Source organism: Anser cygnoides, chromosome 15, assembly GCF_040182565.1.
Source record: "Anser cygnoides isolate HZ-2024a breed goose chromosome 15, Taihu_goose_T2T_genome, whole genome shotgun sequence".
Lineage (NCBI taxonomy): Eukaryota > Metazoa > Chordata > Aves > Anseriformes > Anatidae > Anser > Anser cygnoides.
Window position 1 is genome coordinate 3093167 of NC_089887.1, and position 21105 is coordinate 3114271.

At 52.4% G+C, this 21105-nt stretch overlaps 1 protein-coding gene across 9 annotated transcripts in view; it reads left to right on the plus strand.

Moving 5' to 3' along the window:
* Positions 1 to 20186, plus strand: part of TOM1L2 (target of myb1 like 2 membrane trafficking protein) — a 54639-nt gene extending 34453 nt beyond the window's left edge. For 6 of the 9 annotated variants that reach the window (XM_066977677.1, XM_066977675.1, XM_048068371.2 and 3 more), the window contains exons 11-16: positions 402 to 519; positions 2431 to 2506; positions 5285 to 5350; positions 12353 to 12412; positions 14413 to 14449; positions 14965 to 20186. In XM_066977677.1, coding sequence (XP_066833778.1) covers positions 402 to 519; positions 2431 to 2506; positions 5285 to 5350; positions 12353 to 12412; positions 14413 to 14449; positions 14965 to 15113 — 506 coding nt within the window. In that variant the 3' untranslated portion in view covers positions 15114 to 20186. The remainder of the gene's footprint in view (positions 1 to 401; positions 520 to 2430; positions 2507 to 5284; positions 5351 to 12352; positions 12413 to 14412; positions 14450 to 14964) is intronic. The other 3 variants (XM_066977676.1, XM_066977678.1, XM_066977680.1) reach the window with 3 other exon arrangements.
* Positions 20187 to 21105: the final 919 nt, after the last annotated feature.

A 21105-nucleotide genomic window follows, 5' to 3' on the forward strand; every position in this document is an offset into this window, starting at 1 on the left:
CTGATGTGAAACTGTTGGTTTCACAGTCAGTAGCTGAGACACAGCATTACGGAGAAGGCTAGTATCCGTGCCCCAAAATTTTGGACCGTACTACTGAATAATGAATACCTGGGGGTGAGATTGGCAGCAAGTGCACACCCATTTCCAGATACTGGCTTCTTGATCAGGAATAGCTATGGTGTGGTGCTTCCAGGAGGAATAAAACAATCTCTACCACTGTCCTTTCAGAAATGTGTGATTGGCAGCCTCCAGCCTCTTCTGGACAGTTGTGCCCAATGCTACAACTGTTAACCAGATGATGTTTATAGCCGTATTGTTAGTGACTTCCTCTGTAACCTACACAGTCACAGCAGTGGTGCGTGCACGTGGTTTGCTGTTTCATTGGTTTGCTTCTTTTGCAGACTTGGGTACAAACAGCGTCAGTGGCACGCTCGGCTCCCTACAACACAGTAACCCTCGTGATGACTTCGACATGTTTGCACAGACAAGAGGCAGTTCCTTGGCTGAGCAGCGAAAGAAGTATGTTGGAGTTTGTCTTTACTGTTTGAGTCACGGCCTTGCTGTTTTCTAAGGTCATAAATCTGAAACTTCTTTGCTTCACTCCAGACTGAAAAAGTAGTTTTGATGTATGTTTGTGTGCTTTTAATCCAGGCCTTATCCCGCTGGCCTTTATGAGTACTAGAAAATGGGAACGTTCTTGCTTCTGGGCAGAGCAGACTGGCTGATTAATGTTACTTGACCATCTTAGTGAGCTCACTGGAAACTTGGAAATGAACTTGCTTTTACTTCTGCAGATGCTTCCTCTCAAAAAAGCTTGTCACCCCATCCACCCAGCCAGTGCTTGAGATAGAGGAGCATAAGGGTCCTTCGTTGAAGGTCACGGATATACTTTGGTGACTGAATTGCAGTCATCAGGGGCAGAGTTAACATCCAGTTAAACTCTCCCTTTGGCCCAGCAGTGAGACTCTCTCAGGATGTCAAGGCAGTGTAGCTTGCCCGGCTGCTGTACTCTCTTTAATTTGTTTATATGTGAAGGGCTTGCATCTCTAGAGCTGCAAATCTGGCAATTTCATGGGTATTTAACAGGTCCAATTATTTTAATGTAAAACAAATCTGTGCACCTATTAAGAAATCCTTTGATCCTTGTCAAGTGAGATTCATTAAAAGACAGTCAGGTATTTTTCTTTCATATGTTATTTCTTGCCTCCTCCTGGTTTCAAATTCAAGAGGACGTAGTGGCTACCAGCAGTCAGAAAACATCATTAGTATCTTGTCTCAAACCAAGAAATGTTGTTAAATAGTTTAGCTCAGACCTTAACAGCTCTGGAAAACTTCAGCTGGCAAGCTTACTGGGGTCTTTCATTTGCAGTCATGAGTATAGCTGTTTGTAGTGCCTCAGCTGCAGTGTCAGTGTTGAGAAGATGTGCTCTGCTGTAGAGACATACGTTACCACTGGAGATTTCAGGCTGAGAACCCTAATGTGTAGTCAGAAAGGAGATGCATTGCAGAGAGATTTAATGGAGTTCCCTCTGTCGCTTGCGCTAAATGAAGCGCGAAACTAGCCTTCCCACACTGCACCTCCATCTACTTCTGTGAGCTAATAGAACAAGGAGCACACGATTTCACAGGGGAGGATTGCTGTATCTTCCCTGGATTGTACTCCGTGAGCAAGAGCGAGGCAGTAAAGATGCGAGCGTGACATGCCACGATGCGTAGGTGAGAGCCTCTGGGTGCTCAGCTCAGAGCCTGGGAGAAGCCAGCACACAGGAGGGGAAAGTGCTCTTCCTGCTCAGACACACGGCTCCTCCCAGGGGCAGATTTATGGGCAGGTGCTGGCATCTGCTTCGACTCCTGGTTCACCCCCTGCGCTCAGAGAAATGATATGGTTGGCTTTGTCGGCTGACTAGTACGTTTCCTTTTGGTGCAGCAATTTAAGGAGCTTTTTAAAAATCCAACCTCTGCAAATAGACGATGATTAACCTACTCAGTGCACTTCTTTGTATGCTTCGCTTTAGTTCTTGTTAGGTTTCACCTGTCTCCAAGTTCCTCTCTGCCTCCTCCCCTCCATGCATCAAGGTCAGGCTTCCAAATGTCATCTTGAAAGCTCTGCAAAACGCAGTCTGTAATCAGGCCTCCTTTCATAGTCCCCTGCTAGCTGTTGGATGTGCTTATGGTGCCTCATAACCTATTTGCCTACCTTTCATAACGCCAATCTTGCTCTTTTTAATTCAACAAGCTCACTGGAACCGATAGCCACTCTTCATACAGAGCACACTGCTCTTTTGGAATGCACGTAGTACGCTTCAAGTCTTGTTCAGAAAAAGAACATGCTTTCTGATTTCAGGGGAAGCAAATCAGAGTAGCGTGTGCATTCTGCACGGGTGACTGCTGGACTTCCTTCTAGTTCTGTGGTTTGTTCCTTTGTTTCAGCGTGACATACGAGGATCCACAGGCTGTCAAAGGACTGGCGTCCGCCCTGGATGTTCGAAAACAGAACACAGGAGTGGTAGGTCGTTGCTCTGCGGTTCGTTGTCTGAGGCTGTGTGCGGAATCCAGGCTGTAGACAGCTGCTTTGACTGAGACGTCTCATTCTGTATTCCGGTGACGTGCTGGTACCGGCTATTTTGAAATTGATATCTATGAGCAAGTACTTGCTCAGTAATGATTTCTAAAGAGCTGCTACTTAGTACGCCAGCCTAAAAGACTTCAAAATGAGAGTGGGTAAATTGTCCTGTGTTCATGCAGCTTGCCTGGGGGGTCCATTTCTTTAACTGGAGTTGTTGCTGAAAAGAATAAGTAGGGAACGTCGTGTCAACACTGGCGCGCAACTGTTTGCTTTGCTTTTTCTTATGAAAGTTGGTGCAGTCTTAATCTGCTAGCCTTTGCTTGAAGTGCATGGATGCACACGCGAGTTGCAGGAAGAGAAATCGTGTAGATTTAATGCTTCACGTGCCTTGCCAAAGCTGTCCTCGCATGCAGGCTGTTCTGTCCCAGGGCAGGCTCCTGCTGCCTCGTGTGGGCAGAAGAGACCCACACGCTGCCACCTCGCACTGGATGATACTAGAAACTTGTCCTGGAGGGTGAGCTTGGCCCCTGTGTGCATGCCCCTACGAAGGCAGACGTGAAAAGAGCTTTCAGATCATCCCTCAAACCCTTTCAACCGCCCTCCTTTTTTAGAACCGTCCTGCGCTTTTGTACGCAGCCGTGCGCAAGTTTTTAGATGATAGAGCAAGTGCAGAACCTTTCCCTAGGCCAATCCTGGTCTGTGCTGACCACTAGGGAGCACGGGAGAGCCAGCGTAGCGTGGGAGAGGCAGTGCAGCCTGCACACCCTCCGCGGAGAATTGCCTCCCCGTGCCTTGGCTGATCCCACCCTGGTTCTTTCATAAGTTGAAATGGGAGTGCTCTGGGCAGCTGGCATGCCTGGCAGCTCGTGCTCTGAGCCAGGGAGAATTTGTGCCTGGAGCCAGCTGGGGTCAGATCACAGCTGCCTGCCTGCCTTGGCCATAGCTCAGTGGCAGCAGGGCTTCAGCAGTGATTTCTTACGGAGCGCCCCCCCCACCCAGCAAATCCGTCTGCTTGTTCCTGCCTCCTCCTGCAAAAAGGGTAATTTATAACCTGTGGCCAGTTTCAGGCATGGTCCCGCAAAAATTCATGCCAGCATGGCATGGGTAAAGGGGGAAGCATGGGGAGGCAGGGGCAGAAGTACACCGGGGAGCGAGAGAGGAGTCCCTGGAGCCGATGCTGCCGTCCAAGCCTCCGGTGTCACTGAGCTGTGCTACGGGGAGGACCTGGGGAGGGATCTGAGGTTCTGCCCCTTGTTCCTGGCTAGCCAAAAGCAAGGGGCCTGCACTCAGCTACCGGCCGAGGGGGCCGTGTTCCCCTGGTGGCTTGGGGTCACCCCCGTGTTTATTCGCACTCGTTCTCAGACAGCCCGGCTTGAGGCACCGCTGTGACGTGTCGTCCGTGCCAGCGTAGCTGCTGCTCTGCCCCAAGTGCGGTCGGTTCAAAGGGCTGAATCTGAACTAGTCTGATGGGTCAGAGTTGTTTGGGGACAAGCGCTTTACGGGTTGGGGAACTTTGGGCTCTGAGATGTTGTAGGGACTTTCAGCCTCTTTTCAAAGGTCCTGATGACTGGATCGGGTAATCAGAATAGCTTGTTTTGAAACGCAGCCTTTGGGTAGTTGGTAAACATGGCTTTTTGTCTAGTGTTGTGAGGCTTGTGGGTGTCTCTTCTTAAAGGAAATAAAAAATTAAACTTCCCTAAAGTTACCAGCCCTGGCATGTGTAGGAAAAAACTGGCAGCGCTCAGTAAATGAAAGACACGCGTTAATTTGGGCAGAGAGCTAATTTAAGAACAGCTCTAGGGAGGAGCCAAAAGCTTTGCAACACATTCTTCACACACGTCTTCTTCCAGCACAGTTGTCCAGTGCTAAATTTCAGCACATCCGACATTTCTAATGTAGTCATTCTCAGAAAGGTCTGTGGAGAGACGGCTGGTCACGTGGCGTTAGCTGTCTTTTAATATGATTTAGCAGCTGGAAACAAGCTAAAAATACGCTGTTTTCTTAATATTGCTTTTCCATGTTGGGAATTGCTTTTGTTGCCACAGAGTTGTTGCGCGATCGCAACTGGGAGGAGAGGTGTCCAAGAAACAGTTCTCCAGTGTTACGCAGAGAGCGGATAAAGTTGGAGTGATTTTTCCTCCGTTTTTTTCCCTCTTAGCACAAGTACTGAAATGAGACATAAGAAATTACAGCCGATCCTCCGCTGTCTGTTGTAACGGGGATAGGAGAGGCATCCCGTGCAGTACGGGTAGCTGGGTGCAGGGACACAAACTCGCACGGGGCTCTGCTCAGCCAGCCCCATTCGGGCAGGACCAGAGAGCTGGAGCCACCATGCGGTGCCGGTCCCGAGCGAGCCCCTCCGGAGCTTCGGAGGTGGCTCTGTGCCCGGGCCCCGGCTCGGGGACAAAGTGCTGGAGGACAAGAAGCCGTCCGGAGAGCCTCTGCAGCGCTGTGCCACGCAGCCTGCAACCTGCGCAGAGGGAACCGGAGGCATCAGCAGTCCTTTTAACCTCGGCTGCTCTTAGAGGTGGGCAGCCTGAACGACTGCCAGGATGCTCCTGCAGGCTGCAGAGGGGGATGCAGCTGCTGCCAGGAGCTGCCACGGGGTGTGTGTGTGTGTGTGTGTGCGCGAAGCTTTCAACTTGCTGCTGTTATATTGCTTTGTCACGGGTGTTGCTGTGGTTGCTCTCTTTATGGACCTTTCTGTTCTCAACGCAGAGGAGAGGTAAAGGTGGGAACTCAGACATGGAGCCCATAGACAAGTGGCTAATTACACAAGGAATGGTGAGGACTTCACCAGTGAAGCGATTCCTCCTGCCCACCCCAGTCCCTTTACCTAGAATAACCATCCTTCATTCACCTCTCATCCTGCCCTACTGAACCACCTGAAATCAGACAGTACAAGGAGTTTGTTTCCCACCTACATCGTTACCTGGGGCAAAGGGAAAGATTTGCACCAATTCCTGGTTTGTACAGGACAAAGGCCTGCGACCAGCCTAATCATTTGTAGCATGACATGCCACCTTCGGAAGAGGCCTGGGGATCAAATCGGTTCCTTGTACTGTCTTGATTTCTTTATGCAGTATCCACTTTTCGAGGGATAAACACAAGTCTCATGCAGCTTGTTCATAAAGAGGACGCTTTCTAGGTGCCTTTAAAACAGCCTCTTCTGGTAGCGCCTAACTTCATGGTCTGGAATAAACATATGTAGTTTGTAGGATCATATTTAATCGAACTGAACAATGCAGGGGTACTTCTGTACGAGAAGAAGAGAATGGGAGAACTGCGACCCAAATTGACATCCTCCACCCCAGTCAGGGAATTACGCAGGCATTAGGATTCAGACTCCAGAAGGTACAACAGCATTTCTGGCTTCAAGGGTTTAATTCCTGTGTCTAAAGATGCCAGTGTTCTGATAAAATCAAGCTTCTGGAGATCTGTCTCCAAATATGTGCACATCTGACCTCGTTTGAAGTTGTCCTTTTTCAACATGCTTGGAGAGAGAAGTTGGAAAGCGTGCTTTAAGTGCAGAAATCAGAGGTAGGTAAAAAATAGCCTCTGCTCTGCCTTAAAGCCAAGTTCCAAGACCAATTTTGTATTTTTGTACTACATAATCCATCATTTTAAGTGTTTGAGAATAGTACCAGTAATGCGACCTAACTGAACAAAGTCCAGGAAGTCCTATTGAGACAGTCCTGACTGCAGCTGAGTTCAGAAACGTGCGGTGCAGAATTCCCTCTGGGCTGCGACGTGCTTGCAGCCCAGTGCATGGGGCCAGGCGTCCGGATGCCTCTGGAACAGGAATCCCTCGCGCCGGGGAGGGCCACGAATGTCCCAGACAAAGCCACCGATGCTTGAAAAGAGAAACATCCCGGAGAATTTCAGGCTGGGGAAATTCAGAGCGTGCAGTATCAGAGTGCACCAGCTCTGCGAAACGCTCGGCGTTTTTTCTTCTAGATTTAGGGCTATTCCAGATCATTTCCGAGGGCCATTTTGTGCATTTGTGAGAAGTCTGCATGCCTGAAGCACGCACAGTGCCTGGGCACACGTGTGTGTCTATATATACAGCCGTATCTGCTGGCCTGTGCAGGCAGCCAAGAGCAGTTGTGTACCTGCTACCACATGTAGGTGAGCCCAGATGCAGACACCTCTCCTTGGAAGGCAGAGTTTATTTCTGTGCCTGCCGGAGACCCGCAGCTCGTAACACGAGAGTGGAGGAGCCGTGCAGCGAGCAGCTCGCCCTGCCCCGATGCTGTTGGCTGCCTCACCGAGGCTCTTGCTGTTCGGCGGCTCTGTTGCAGCCAGAGATGCACGGTGCCACTGTTAGGTGTTCATCCATAATGAATAATCCGCTGATTGAGTTAGTTCCTCCTCTTTGCCTTTCCACTGTTTACAAGAGCAGGGAAGCATGAAATCGGCACCCCTGCTGTTCATACCGCTCACGCCACTGCGTTATTAAAAAAACAAACACGATATTCCTTCACTGGCTTGTGGTTATTCGGTCTGGAAAAAGGATACTGCACCACTCACGGAGGCATACGGATTTGGGGAGGGAAGGGGGTCCGGCTGTCCAGCCAGTCACTGCTCTGACAAGCTTGTTGCCTTGTTCGTACGCTAAATGTGAGAGAGAAACACCTAAAATAAAACCAAACTAATAATTAACCCCGTTTCTCTCCTAACTGGCTGTAGTTCTTACCTAGATGTGTTAATACGACTGTAGCATTTGCAAAGCAGGTGGAATAACCAGCACGCCGGGTACAAACCTGGTGTGCAGACTCTTTGGTAACTTTTTGTGCTTTTGAGATGAGGGGGAAGAGAGGGGTGAGCTGACATTGCCCTAAACTGTGCCTATACAACACAGAGACCACGGAAGGGATTTCCTCCCCTGTTCTTGTAGAAGAAACCTACCAGAGCGATTGTCACATCCCTCTGACGTGAGCTGATGTTTCCAAACCCAGTTAAGCTTAGGGTGGAGCTCTTTGCACTCCACTTCTGTGCACCCCAGGTCACCAACACACCTTTGTAGGGGCAGGCTCGTTCAGGGCTCCCTGGGCACCCTCCTGCTGACTTTGGCAGCTTTGTTTCTGTTTCAGTTTAACCTCAGCTCAGTTCTGCTGGCAAGGTGATAGCAGGACCACGAAGACTCAAAGCAGTTATATCCACTAAAGCTAATGTGGTTTTATGCTCAGAAAATGTTCCTTTTTCAAGCACGTCTCAGGGATTTTAGCCAAGCTGTCCAGTCCAGGATGTGTCAGCAGTGCCAGGTCTGGGCTCTCGCAGGACAGGCTGTGCTGGCGGTGTGCAGGGGGCTGCAGCAGCACCTCTTGGTCTCAGACTTCAGCATAAGGCCACCACTTAGTGCAGGTAATTCCAGTTCCCCTTCTCATTAATTCGAGCTGCTCTTGAGATGTGCATGAATATATCCATTTGTTAGAATAATCTGTCACCCCACTCACCTGGCAATTGGGTACCTGTTGCAAAAGCAAGAGGCAGCTGTTGTTTAAACCACTGTGTCAGGACAGACCCTGGGACAGTGGCGAGGGAGGAATGAAACCGAACCAGAATGCACAGGAGATAAACAAACAGCTTTCAGCCTTGCATCCTCACCACCAGCAGCGTGCCAGGCTAGAGGGGAGGTTCTGCTCTGCAGCGAAGTTACGTGAGTAAGGATTAAACGAAATCTTTGCTGAGTTGATGTTAATTACTAGCAAAGTAGGATGCTGCTAAATCTGCCTTCAAGAGAAAGATAGGATTTAGGACGTGGAAATGATTTGGGAAACATAAAATTATTGAAAAAAAAGTCATCTTGGAGGCCAAATTGCTTGAAATCGTTTGAAGATCTCGCTTCTTCTGTGTGTGGTAGGACCCCTCTCCTTCTTGAAGGCAAGCAGGCAACGTTCCCTTGTCCTGACGAGCACAGGGGCTTCTCTGCCTGCCAAGCCGTTCGATTTTACGGCACACTGCAAGAAGTGTGATCCCCCCCCCCACGTGGATGAGGACTCTCACCGTCCGGGCATGCCTATCGGATCCAGCTCGGCAGGTTGTTGTACAGGCACAACAGGCTGCGTTGGGAACACGCTGCACCTGAGCTCTTGCCTTCCCCATCCGTGCGGTGTGTAAACATACTTACAAGTAATCAAGTGGCTAATTGCATCCCTACATGTAAAGCCAAGCGCGTTCTAATATCGAGGCCAGGCAGCTATTTCAAGATCACAACAGCTTGAAATAGATCACGGGGCTGTCAGGGTGAGCTGGAGTAGGCTGCTCCAGTTCTGCTGCTGTAGGAATAACAGCCCTTTCTCTGCTACTGCTAACCTGGGGGGGGGAGTAGCAGCCAACCAACCCCGCACCGGTGTCAGCTTCGTTAAACATCCGGAAAGGAGTGGAATTAACGAAGCTCCTACAAGACAGTAGTCTAGCAACAATTAGCATGAGCCTTGTTAAACACTTTAAGAACATTAACGAGCTCACCTAGAGACCTGAATTGTCATTTCATACCTGCTTCTTTTTTTCCGGTGGGATCATTTTTAATAGAAATAAAATGGGATAATAATAACCTTAAACTGTCTTTTTAAGGGTAGAATATTGGATTTTATGACTTCTGAGGAAATATATTGGCAATACTTTGGCTTTTGGCTCCTAGTGAGAACACCAACACAATCTAACTTACATGAGTATGAGCCTGAAACCCGGGTTCCTGTGGGTCTTGAGGCGCTGATAGCTCCCTTTTGTTCTGCTGGCCCTCCTTTTCCATTTCCCTTTCAGTCCTCTTGAAGTGATCCCATTTGTAGGATTTTCCAAAGACTAAATAAAAAAAGGAATTTGAACAATGAGCCCATCTTTTATTTAAAGCTAGTTAAAGCACCCAAAATATGTTGTGACTTAATTTCCATTTACAGTGAGTGTAGGCTTTTAAAAAAAGGAATCACAATATTCTTATAAAAACAGCTCTTGCGGCCAGCACTGACTATCTAGGGAGCTGTCTTGCCAAGACTGAGAGCTCCACTAGACCGTGTATGTTTGCATAATCAAAGTATTAACAGGACACTATCCCATTTCCATGTAGTCTGCGGCTGCCACTGCTGTTTGTTCCCATAAATTGTTGTCTTTTGAATGTGTAAACTAGCTAATTTATTTTCGCTTTGCCTCTGTTGTGTTTTAGGGGATTAGCTTTAACAAAAGTCCCCTCGGCATTCTTCAGTTTAGGACTTCTGGAAAGGGGAGGCCTGCCAAGTGTACAACAGACTGGCAAAAAGTGAAATTCTGTGTGTGGTCAGTTTCGTAAATGGTACAAGGTTGTAGTTAAAACATTTTATAACTTTCAGTTGCTCTTGAGAGTCCCCCCCCCCCTCCTGCCCCACTTTGTTCTTGAACAAATTAAACCCGATATATTTAACCCATGATTTATGGGGAAAATGGGGCTCAGAGTCTGAGGAAAGGAAATTGCAAGTTTGAGCGTGGAAGGAGCGATAGATACAGAGCCTTGGCTTTTCTGTAGCTGTGGTGAAATTCCTGGAAGATGGGGGGAAGCTCTTTAAAAGGCCAGTGCTGAATAGCAAATGTCTGCCATGCTCAAATGTTTACCTTACAGCTCCCTGTGCTTCTTATATGTGACCCGTGCGAAGTGTTTCCGCACTTCTAAGGTTCTTTGTTTGTTGTATAAAGTCGGTCTGCCTGAAAGTAGATTTTTTTCTTTTTTTTTTTTTTTTAAATCTTACAAAACACAGCAGCATAACCACCTAAACTGCTGAGCTGTTCTTGGAGGATTCCTGCAGACTCAAGAGCCCTGTGATTCCTGGGAATCCATTACTTGCTCAGTCATCTGGTGTGTTTTCAGGACAGCCGAGGTTTGAATTCCTCCTCCTCCTGATATGGGGACCGCCGCGCTTTCTAGAGCAGCTGCGCTTATTTTATTCGCGGAAAAAAATTAAAAGGCGTACGCATTTTGTAACATCCCTAAAGAAACCGAGGTGTCTTTCAGAGCTGCAAACCAGCCAGCAGCTCTGCAGGCTACACCTCCCAAAGCATTACTTACCGCGGGCAGCGGTAGGAAATAGAGAGAGACAGCAGCGAAACTTCTGCAGCAGCTTTTAGGTTGCTGTAGGCTGAATAAATTCATTGCTTCATATCTCTGAAGCCAGTTTCCCAAAAGCTGTTAAACTAACAAGCCAGTTCTACAAGATGTAACTTGTCCTTGGGAAGGAACACGTTGGAAGATGTCTGGAGAGCTCTCCTCTCCTTACTCGCCACCCGCGCCAGCTCGCAGCGGCTTCGGCACATGGTGCTAGCATCGTACGTGCGCGACTCAGCTCTCCGTTACAAATTAAAGAGGGGCAGTTATCCTAAACCTGCCCCGTTCCAAACCCAACTGCAGGAACAGATTTTCTGTTTTGGATCTTCACGTAGTAGCCGAAAGCAAGGCAAAATGACAAGTCGCTGCCTCTAAGTCAGTGTCTGTCTGTCTGCCTCCCCTACAAGTCCCTGGGAAGGCTGCGGCTCCCACTGGATCCACCTGCAAAGCCTCTGTCAGCTCTTCTTCCCCAGAAAGCCTCCAGGCAAAGCTGTGGCCAGCCCCTGCCACCTTTTCATCCTAGGGAAGCCTCCCCAGCACTGCCAGGGTCTCTCGCCTGCCAGCCCCGCTGCTCGCCTGCCGTGCCCTGGCCTGCAACCTGCACGCCTGCCGCTGCTTCTCGACTGTTCGTCGGGTTGTCCTTACGAGCTCCGTTGTGGTGCTTTCCTGTTTACTCCTTCCACAGCCCTCTGTTGCATCGAAGCAGCGTGGTTCATCAGGAAACCGTACGTCTAACTTCAGTCATTTCCCCTCGCTGCCCCAGCCGCCCGCAGCGCCCAGCACACCGTGCCCGCTCCCCTGGCACACAGCGCGTGGTTAGCGGCGTTATCGCAGCGGGACAGGCCAGCCTTTGGGCCTTTTTGTTGAGTTATCGGTGCTGGGAGCCTGGTGGGCGTGCTCCAGCCAGGCTGGGTGCAGCGCCGCACGGTGCAAAGGGGCAGGAGCCGGGAGCAGCAGGAGCAGGGAGCTGTGTGTGCAGAGCTGCTGCCCCGTCCTCCTCCTCTCTGCACCCTGGGGACGCCGCCGTGTGCTGGCACAGGCTCAGACCCACTGCCTCCCCTCGGGCTGCCTTTGGAGAGGAGCAGGGCCGGCACAGGTTTCCATAAGGTGCTGTGCCGAGGCTCGCCGAGCCCTCCGTGGTGCGGTGGGAGGAGGATCCGGAGGGAAACATCGCTGTTTGTCTGAGGCTTGGGCCGCCTCCACCTTCAGAAAAAGTGAAATTGCTTTCATACGAGTGGTGCCAGAAGGCTTTGAGCCCCTCTTTTTGCTAACCCCTCATTGTGCCTAATACCCATTAAAAAAAAAAGAAAAAAAAGTGTAAATTTAACATTTAAAAACTTAACTGATATCCAGTATTCTACCCTGAAAAGCTTTTCACGATCAAGATTAGAATCATCAGTCCGTCTTGATGGTTTTAATATGTGGTCGAGAAGTTTACCCGTCTTGCTGGCATCCAGTCACGTCATTCCTCATAATCTTTCTCTTGTTTTTTTTTTAGCCTTGTTGTTCATAAGTTCCTTTCCAAGTGTTTCTTTATTTGAAATGCCATTTATATTTTGTTGCCTTTTTTTTTCCAGCACATGTTACATCTCTGTTTTTGTTTTGTGTTTTTTTTTTTCAATCTCCTTTCTGGCATTTTCCATCGCTCTGTGGCCATGATTGTGGATGTGTTTTGGTTTTTGCCTGCCTTGCTGTTCTCTCGCTGCACTCCCTAGATCCCTGTTGCACAGTCCTCTGTCATGGATGACATTGAGGAGTGGCTCAGTACCGACTTGGTGAGACTCTTTATATTTTCATTTTTCACATGATAATTAGATGATTTTCGATGCGTTGCAGTTACTGGTGTTTCTCATAACAGGAAGCAGTGAAAAATTCCAAATCACGTAGCTTATTTCCTTTCGGGGGGCGTATGTAAGCAGGGGGCGATAGGGCTGTGTTCGGCAATTCAACACATTTTTTTCTGACTTGATTTGTTTTCACTTCTCCGTGCTAACATCACACACGACGGCATTCCAGAAACCGTGTGTTTCTGCTCCCTGCAGAGGGAAGCGTTTAAACATGTGTTGAAGTTTACCTGTGCCCCCCACCAGACATAAAACACGTGCTTAAAGCTACCCAAGGACGTGTTTGCTTCCAGGCATGCTCTTAGGAGCTGTTGCATCAGGGCCTAGATTCCTTTCAAATCGAGATGCCTTGGTTAAATACGTGAGCGGGAAACCTTGATGTGTTACATCATCACAACAACAATAATAATAATAAAAATTTATAACGTCTCTCCAGTGTTTACAACTTTCAGTTTCTCCCGAAAGATTAGCGTCTGGTAATTATTAAACAAACAAACCGAAGACCTAAGTAGCTTTTCTTTCTGTCTGGGGTTTGTTTTGCTGTGCCAGTACACACTCGGGTTAGGCGGCGGCACAGCCAGTACACGTTTATTCAGTTTTTTTTTGTTTTTTTTTTGATGCAAGCACCTGACTCAAATTAACCGAGAGCACTCTGGGGCCGGGTGGGGGCTTGCAGTTCAGACTGTTCTTTTAGACATGCTGTGAGCGAACCGAAGTGTTCCTTTGTGGTCACCGTGCCCATCAGGAACGCCTCCTCCTGGTGCTCCTTACTGCAGAGGCAGCTCCCCGCTCCCGCAGCTCTCCTCCAGTAAGGGCTTTGCCTGCCCAGCCTCCTGCGGGGCAGAGCTGGGGGCTCCGGCCCGGTTAAATTAATTTCTCGGAAGATACAATGCTGCGGAGAGGTACTGAGGGAGCTCCGTACAAATGTTCTGCCCTAGACAGCCTTGCTTAAAAAGAGCAGAGCGGCGGTTAGGTGATCTGTAGTTATTTCTTCACCCTTTTGGGGTGCACTGGAGAAAACTACATGTGCCTGCGAGGCAGTGGCTGCTGCGGGTACCCCGGGGAACCTCTGGACCATAGGAAGGTTTTAGATGCTAGGTGCCATTCGGTTCTCAGGCATTAAACGCTCGTGTGAGGCCGGTCAGTGTGCTCACGCTCTCCTGGTGGGAAAGCCCGTGCACGGACAGACACTTTTCTGTTTCAGAGCAGGTGCAATTGAGGCATCTAAAAGGTGGTTTAGCCCATTTTTAGCGTCCTGACAGCTTGACGAGGACGCCACCTCCTTAGGCTTCATTTCCTCCTTGAAGAACTGTTGGAAATTCCCATGTTGAAGTGCACACAGCTGGCAGAAACGTGCTGGCCCCACGGCATCCCGGCCTTTGTACCTCACGGGACAGCTGCCCGGCCCTATCCTTCCTCCAGCCCGGCCTGGTCCCGTCTGTGTGCGGCGCGGGCGCCAGCAAACCTCTGTATTTTTGCCGGGGATATAAAACGAAGCCCCGCAGGAAGAACACTGGCCCTAAGCTGTTTTGCGGCACGTGTCCTTTGCCAGCTAAAAGCACGTTTGACTCGAAAGCGCGCCGCGGGCCTTTCAAAGGGGCGTGCGGCGGTGCTTTCTGCCTCGTGCAGCCCAGGTCGGGGCCGGGCCTTCGGTGTGAAGCGGAGGCAGCGCTGGGCTGCCGCTCAGCTCCGACAGGGAGCGGTTTGCAGCCGGCTGCCACCAGCGACCTTCAGAGGCATCTCTGGTGCCGCTCCTTTAGCTCTGAACTCGGCGACGTGTCGCTCACCACTGGCCTGGTGTGAGGGCCCTGCAGTTAGCGTGTGGAAGTGAGCGGTGGAAGCCGTCCGCTTGCGTTTAACGGGTATGAGGGGTGACAGCGGGGGGTGAGGCTCCGCCTGTGTGTTCACACGCCTTTTTGTTCCAATTGCAGAAGGGAGATGAGCTGGAAGAAGGAGTGACCAGCGAAGGTAAGCAGAGATGCCCGTGGCCGTGAGCCATGCCCTGTTAATGTCCGGACTGAATGATCTGCTCCGATCCCTGCTGAGATGCCGGCTTCCCCCAGCCTGCTGTTCCCCAGCGAATGCTTCTGTGCGCTCGGAAAGGCAGGAGGAGGGCGTTTCAGAGCAAAAAGTTGGTGTTCATTGAGGAGCCCTCCCCGCCCTAAGCGCTCTCCTGCCATCTCCCTTGGCTGCGCGCTGTGCTTGTGCCGGTAGGGCCGCATGTCCGAGCTGCTCGGCCCTTTGGAAGGAGGTTTCCCCACTCCTGCCGCCGCTGATCGCCTGGTGTGGGTTTCGATCCCCCCTGCTGCCTGAGCTGGGGTGGCTCAGAGGCCGTCCGTGCCCCTTCCCGCAATCGCAGCCTGGTGGGACACCAGGCACTGGGATTTCGGACCCTGCCGACCTCTCTGTCCCCGGGGCTAAATGCACAGCCCCACTTCTTACCTGCCTTCCTTTTTTTTTTTTTTTTTTTTTTTGCATTGCAGAATTCGACAAATTTTTAGAAGAGCGAGCCAAAGCGGCCGAGATGGTTCCCAATCTGCCGTCCCCTCCCCTGGAAGCCCCCACCCCGCCGACAAACCCTTCGAGCAGGAAAAAGCAGGAGCGCTCGGAGGACGCCCTCTTTGCACTGTGAGGATTTGCTCTGCCACCCCTGGGCTCTGCAGGAGAAAGTCGCCGTCCGGCCACCTCGTCCTCTCGCAGCACTCGGCTAACAGCGAGCCCTTCGCCCCCGGTTTCACAGATCGCTTCTCCTTCTCCTCCCTCTCTGTCTCAAACAACCCATCCCCACAAGCTGACTCTTTCTATTTAAGTCCGACGCTCTTCCTGCCAGACCATGATTTTCCAGCACTTGCTTAATCCCCTCCTTCCTATCCCGGCTGCACAAAACCAGCTCTTGATGCTGAAAACCTCTTTCGAATGCATGAGTACGTCACACTGTGTTGAAACAAAAGCCCAGAGGGGAGAGAGCAGCCTTGCCCTTCAATTTATGTAGGGATCATCCTCTTCTGTAGGCAGGTCCTGCCAAGTAGACTGCTCTGTCGATCAGCATGTAATTGACTGAGCTGGAATGTTCAGAGGGAGTGTGTCTTTATTTTTAGATAAAATGTTAATGTATTGGCTTTCGTGTCGGATTCGACAGCAAGGAACAACTGTTCCCCTTTCAACATGTGCTTCACAAGTTAAAATCCTTTACTCTCCCACTCACACATCTCCTGGTACCATATGGTGGTCGCTTCTCCCCACTTTGTGCGACGCTTCATATTCTTAATCTCACAGGGTATTTTTTTCCTTGTGTTTTATCTGGGCCGGCTCTAATTTGAAAGCAGTCTGCTGGCTCTGTCCAGTCGCTCTGGCAGTTGACAAGAATGAAAAGCGCCGAGCTGAATGGATGCCGTAACGTTAGCGCATGAAGCATTTTGCTCTTTGGGAGAGCATTCGCACGGGAGGATTTTTTTTTTTCTAGCGTGGTTGCCTTTTTAAAATAGCTAGGTTATTTTTTCCTTACCTTAGATCCCTTCTTGAGTGGCTGCAGAGCTCTGCGTTTGTCTCGGCTGTTGTAAATAGCATCCGTGCAGACGGATGGGGCTTTGCTCATGGGCTGGGTGGGAACCGAGGTTCCTGGCTTCCCTGCCATGCCTGGTGGGACGGAGCTGCTGCTGCTTGGCTGTGATGAGGAGAGGAGAACCCTACAGAGGCTCGTGAGAGAATGCTGATGGAAATGGTTGTGCCTGGAGGGACTGGCCGTGGCCGTGCTGGAGGTGGAACAACTCATTTCCTTTAGGGCCTGAGACAGCGTTGGACAATTGTGGCCATGCTAGACGTAATCCTGATAGTTTCCGGAGCGTCCTTTGCAGCCCCTGCCCCTTTATCACTCCCCGCTCCTGGGGGACTGCTCTTCGTGGGGGGATTCCTCCCCGTGCGCCCACCTCCCCGGCGGCTCCAGCCCTCCCTGCGCCCCCCAGCACGTTCCTTGGTAGGAAGCCAGTGGCACGAGACTGCAGGATCAAAGCGAGAGCCCAGTGCCGTGCGGCAGGGAGCATCTGCTGCCCTGGCAGAGGGGCAGCTTACCCGAGGAACGCCGGCGCAGGCAGCGCTGTGCTCTGCAGCCCCCTCCCCTGGGGTGCTGGCTGTCTTAGGCAAGCAGCCGCCTTGCTCCAACTTGGCACGGCCGGGCTGCCCGGGACGCTGCTGCGTGCCGAGCTGGCTCCGGCGCTTCTTCTAGACCAAGAAGCCGCGCTGCAGACGGCTGATGTGAAAGCGATAGAGGTTTTTCTCTGGGCACGGGTAGTTCGGCTCGTAACAAACTCTCCGAGGCACGCCGCGCTCGGTGGCTCGTGACGCACAAAACCTTGTCCCCCGTGGCCGGTTTGCGGCACTGACGGGCTGAGGGCTGTCAGCTCCAGCTCTGGAGGGAAGAGTTGTTTGGTGCAGGATTTCCAGGCCACCCCAGGCCAGCTGTCCCTCTCTGCTGTCCCTGCCATCCTCCCTTCTGTCCTGCCCTGCCTGCCTTGGCCACCCCTGGCTCTGCCTTTCCCCCCCTGCTGCTCCGTAGCCCCCTGCATGGCTTGCAAGCGGCCAAGGAAAATCGGTGTCAGGATGGAGATAGCTTGGGGACCACGCTGCCTCTTCTCCCCGCTTGCTGGCTCGCCCTCCGCATCACCAAGCCCCGCTGTGTGAGTCTGCAGACGGTTTCCCTCTTATTTTTTTCCTCTCTGTGGCTAAAGGAAAGTGCCGGGACAGCCTCAGTTAGCGGCAGGCGTGCCCTGCTGCTCTCTAACACCAGGTGAGCCCGACGCTCAGGTGCCGGGTGCCAGACACCCCGCAGCCAGCTCCTGCCAGACCCTGCCTTTCTGCAGCGCGTCAGCTGTGGCCCCGAGCTCCAGAAACCCAAGGAAACTTCTGCTCCGGCGCTGATTTGATTTCAGACAGTGTCTGGTGATCGCCTGAGCAGCCTTGCCAGCGCAGAATGAATTGTTGGTATTCCTGTCGATGCAGAAAAGCTCCATGGGTGTTTTAGGAGCGTGTTTTCGCCTCTAAATCCTTGAAACACATTGACCCTGTAAATGGCCGCATCAGGTGATTCTAAGCATGTTAATCCAGCTTCCCTGCCAAGCCCAGGGAGATAATCGCATTGCTCAAGCGTGGAACGTTGCCGAATGATGCTGAGTGGCAGGAATATCACCGGGGCTGTCGCCGGAGCCCCCCTGGAGTCCCACCGCCGCGGATTTGCTGCCCCTTCTTCCCCCGGCCCTGCGCAAAGACGGGAGCTGGGAGCCCTGCTTCTGCCTCCTGCTAAGCCTGTCCCAACCTCGAGTTGTTGCTGCAGAGAGAACCCGGTCCCTTTCTGGAAGAGCTCGCGGAGCTGTCGCTGACTGCCTGCTCCCTGCGGCCGGGGAGGAAAACAAACGAAAGAAGAGGGCTGGGGCTGAGGGGAGACGTGCGGCACGCGCTGGCACGGCTCAAGGGACCCTTCGGCGCTTGTAGCCCCCCTGATGCCCCGTGTCACCCGCTGGAAAGCTGGGGCCCTGCTCTTGGGGGTGCTGGCGCTGTGCTCAAATAGGACAGCACCCAGGGGCTGCCTCCCTCGGGGGGCTGGGGGGGACCCTCGGGGGGCCCGGTGCAGCCCCCCAGGGCTGGCCAGGCTGGCTCCCACAGCACCCAGCAGGCAGGGGAGGGAATTATGGCAGGGAAGGAGCGTGTGGAGGAGCCGAGGGTTTGTCCTGAGCCTCCTTTAACAAACGGAGAGCTGCGCTCGAGCTCCCTAATATCCTGTATCAGGATCCCCCACCTTCCCCGTCCTCGTGTGGTCCGCGAGTAACCTGCCTGGTGGAAACGGGGGGAAAGGGAAGGGGCTTTTCGCGTCGGAAGACTGACCCGTGATTTATTCTTCCTTGGCTTTCACCCCAAATGCTTCCTCTGTGCAGGTGGGCAGGGGCCGTGCGTGGCCGTGGTGTGAGCGAGGTGAGGGACGGAGCTTCTGGGGGTCCCAGCTTGCTAACGACACTAAATTATTACCGGGGTCCTTTGTCAGTTCTAATCGTAGCCTGTTCTAGGTTAAAATATTTATTTTGTCAATATATTTCCTTTCCGGTGTGTTTTTAACCTCTTCTGTTAACCCTTCGTGTGCCGAGGTGTAAGAAATGAATGGTTTCTATTTAAATGCATCCTTTGGGGTTTTTTTAATTGTTACGTGTAGGTTTCAGCTGCTTCTTCGGCAGGTGTGGTAGCTAACGACGTGCTGTACAGACGTTTAGGGTGGGTAGGTGAGGCTCGTAGGAGAACTCGTAAAAACGTGGCCTGGTGTCTTTGAAAGGGAACAGCCTAAGTGGGGAGACTGGTCCATACTGGGACCCTCGCGTAGCCCCCGCCGTGCCCTTCCCCTTCCCGTTATCACCGCCGCTGTCAGAAACGTGCTGATAATTCAGCCCTGCCCTGGTCGGGGCTGGTTCTGTGCTCCCAAGCTGGAGAGGGATCTTAGTGGGGGTTCTGCTCATTTGACCGCCTCCAGCTTTTTTTTTTAAGGGATCCGCTGACCGTCTCCACTTCTAAATGGAGGACTGCGGAGCTGGCAGCGGTGGCGAGATGTTTCCCTCCAGTGGTGGAAGAACAGACCCGGGCGGTGGGTTCGGCCGGGGCAGGGGCGTTCGCCCCCCTCCCGTGAGCAGGAGCAGGACCCGTCCTGCTCCTACTCCTCTCTGCTCCGTGCTCCCCTGCTTTCAGGAGCCGGGAGAGCAAGACCCGGCAGCATTTCCAGCGGTCTCTTCCATCCCAGGCGTGGTGAGGTCTCGTTGTGGCTGCTGGGAAGCCCTGCGGAGCGCCGCTTGCGCTATCTCCATCCCCGGGCCAGCCTCATCCAGCCCAGTCATTGTTTACCTCCTCCGTGCTAACCACAAGGCTTGCCGAGCCTACCCTGGAAAAAAAAAACAGCTCAGGACAGATATTTTTATGGAAATAATGAAGCAGGCAATCAGCGAGCGGATTTGTAGGCGTCTTGGAGGTAACCCTTCAGCTGCTGGGGCAACCGCGGCCCCTGCCCGCCGGCGGGGGCGAGGAGGCAGGGATCCCCAGCCACGTCCTCGGAGGCGATGCTGGTGTCCCCCAGCACCCTTCACCCCAAAATGCAGCCTCTGGAGCAGGCTCCCAGCCCCGGCGTCCCCGCTGCTCTGTCCGGGAGAGAGGTGAGGATGCGTTTTGCTGAGAGCCAGCTGGATTTGGGGCCCTGCCGAGCTCCGGTCCTCCTGAGCCCACGGCAGACGCGCGCCCACCTTCCCCCTGCTCTGTGTTTTTATGAGTACGAGCTCCTCGTTCTGTACGTGGTATTATGAGCTGTCGTTAGCCCTACAAATGTAACCTGTGTAATAGCTTCTCTGTATATTACAGCTGTAGGCTTTCCAGATAAAAGTGGATAATATTTATTTACTGAAGATACTGGATATTTTTTTGTTTGGGAACGGGGTAGGGAGAGAAGGGGGACGTAACTACTTAAAAGAGATTGACCGTGTAAAGAGGAACAAAACGCAAAAAAAAAACAAAAAAAAAAAAGCGAAGAAACCCAACACTAAAAACATTGCTGTATTCACGTAGCAAGTGTTCACTTACGGGAGATCCGCCTGTATTAATCCGCCATCGTTTAACTTGTTCCAGAAATCATCTCTACTTTGGTTCCTGCATGTGAGATACTCCAATAAAGGCACTACTCGTGTGACCGGACGGTGCGCTCTCTGTCTCTCGGGTGTCTTCGCCGGAGAAGGGCACGCGGGTGGGTGGCAGCTCTTGCGCCCGGGGTGCCCCGATGGCCCTCGGGGGGATGGCTTGGGATCGCCAGCCTTTGGTGACCTAGAAAGCGGCTGGTGCCGAGCTGCTGGGCGCTGCAGTGCCCCGAGGTTCCCAGCCCAAGCAATGGGCTGCTCCTCCTGACTCGCTGCCCAGGAATTTGCTCCCCACGTCCTCGTTTGTGAAGGTGGCTGCGATGGGCAGGGGGGAGCAAAGGGGAGCCACTGAATAGCCCCGGAGAGGGGGCATTGCTTCAGCCGAAGAGATACGAAGCAGTTTGTCAGGACGGTGCCCTCTGTCCCGTGCCCAAAGATCCACACCGATGCTCTGTGCCTTAAAAGCTGTTTTGGGGAAGGGGTGTGTGGAACAGCTTTGGAAATCTTTCCCCTCCTTGTAGCTGGGGATCGGCATGCCTTAAATCCAGCTCTGCCCCGGCTTGTTTACCGTGGTGCTGAGCTCGTGCCTGTGTCAGAAATGTCCTGGTGGGCGCACAGCTCGGGGAGGTGCTCAGCCGCCAGTGCCCCGATGGAGCAGAAATCACGGAAAAAGCTCCGGGCGCAAACCTGCAGCGCCGTGCCCTGGGGCGGGCACCGGACGGGTGTGCTGCCCCCCCTTGTGCGTGGGGCAGAGGTCCCCGGACCCCAAAAATCTTCCTCTGCCTCCAGCAGGGGCCCAGGTGGGTGCCCGGGGAGGAGGACAAGCATGGCTGCGTGCCCCCGGGCGGGGGGAACGGCTGCCACAGCAGGCACAGGTAGCGAGGGAGAGGCTTTGAGTCTGCTGGCAGCACGCGCTGGGGCTTAACGCCGCGCTCTGCCGCAGCGCGACAGCCCCGGGGCACGAGGGGCGCCGAG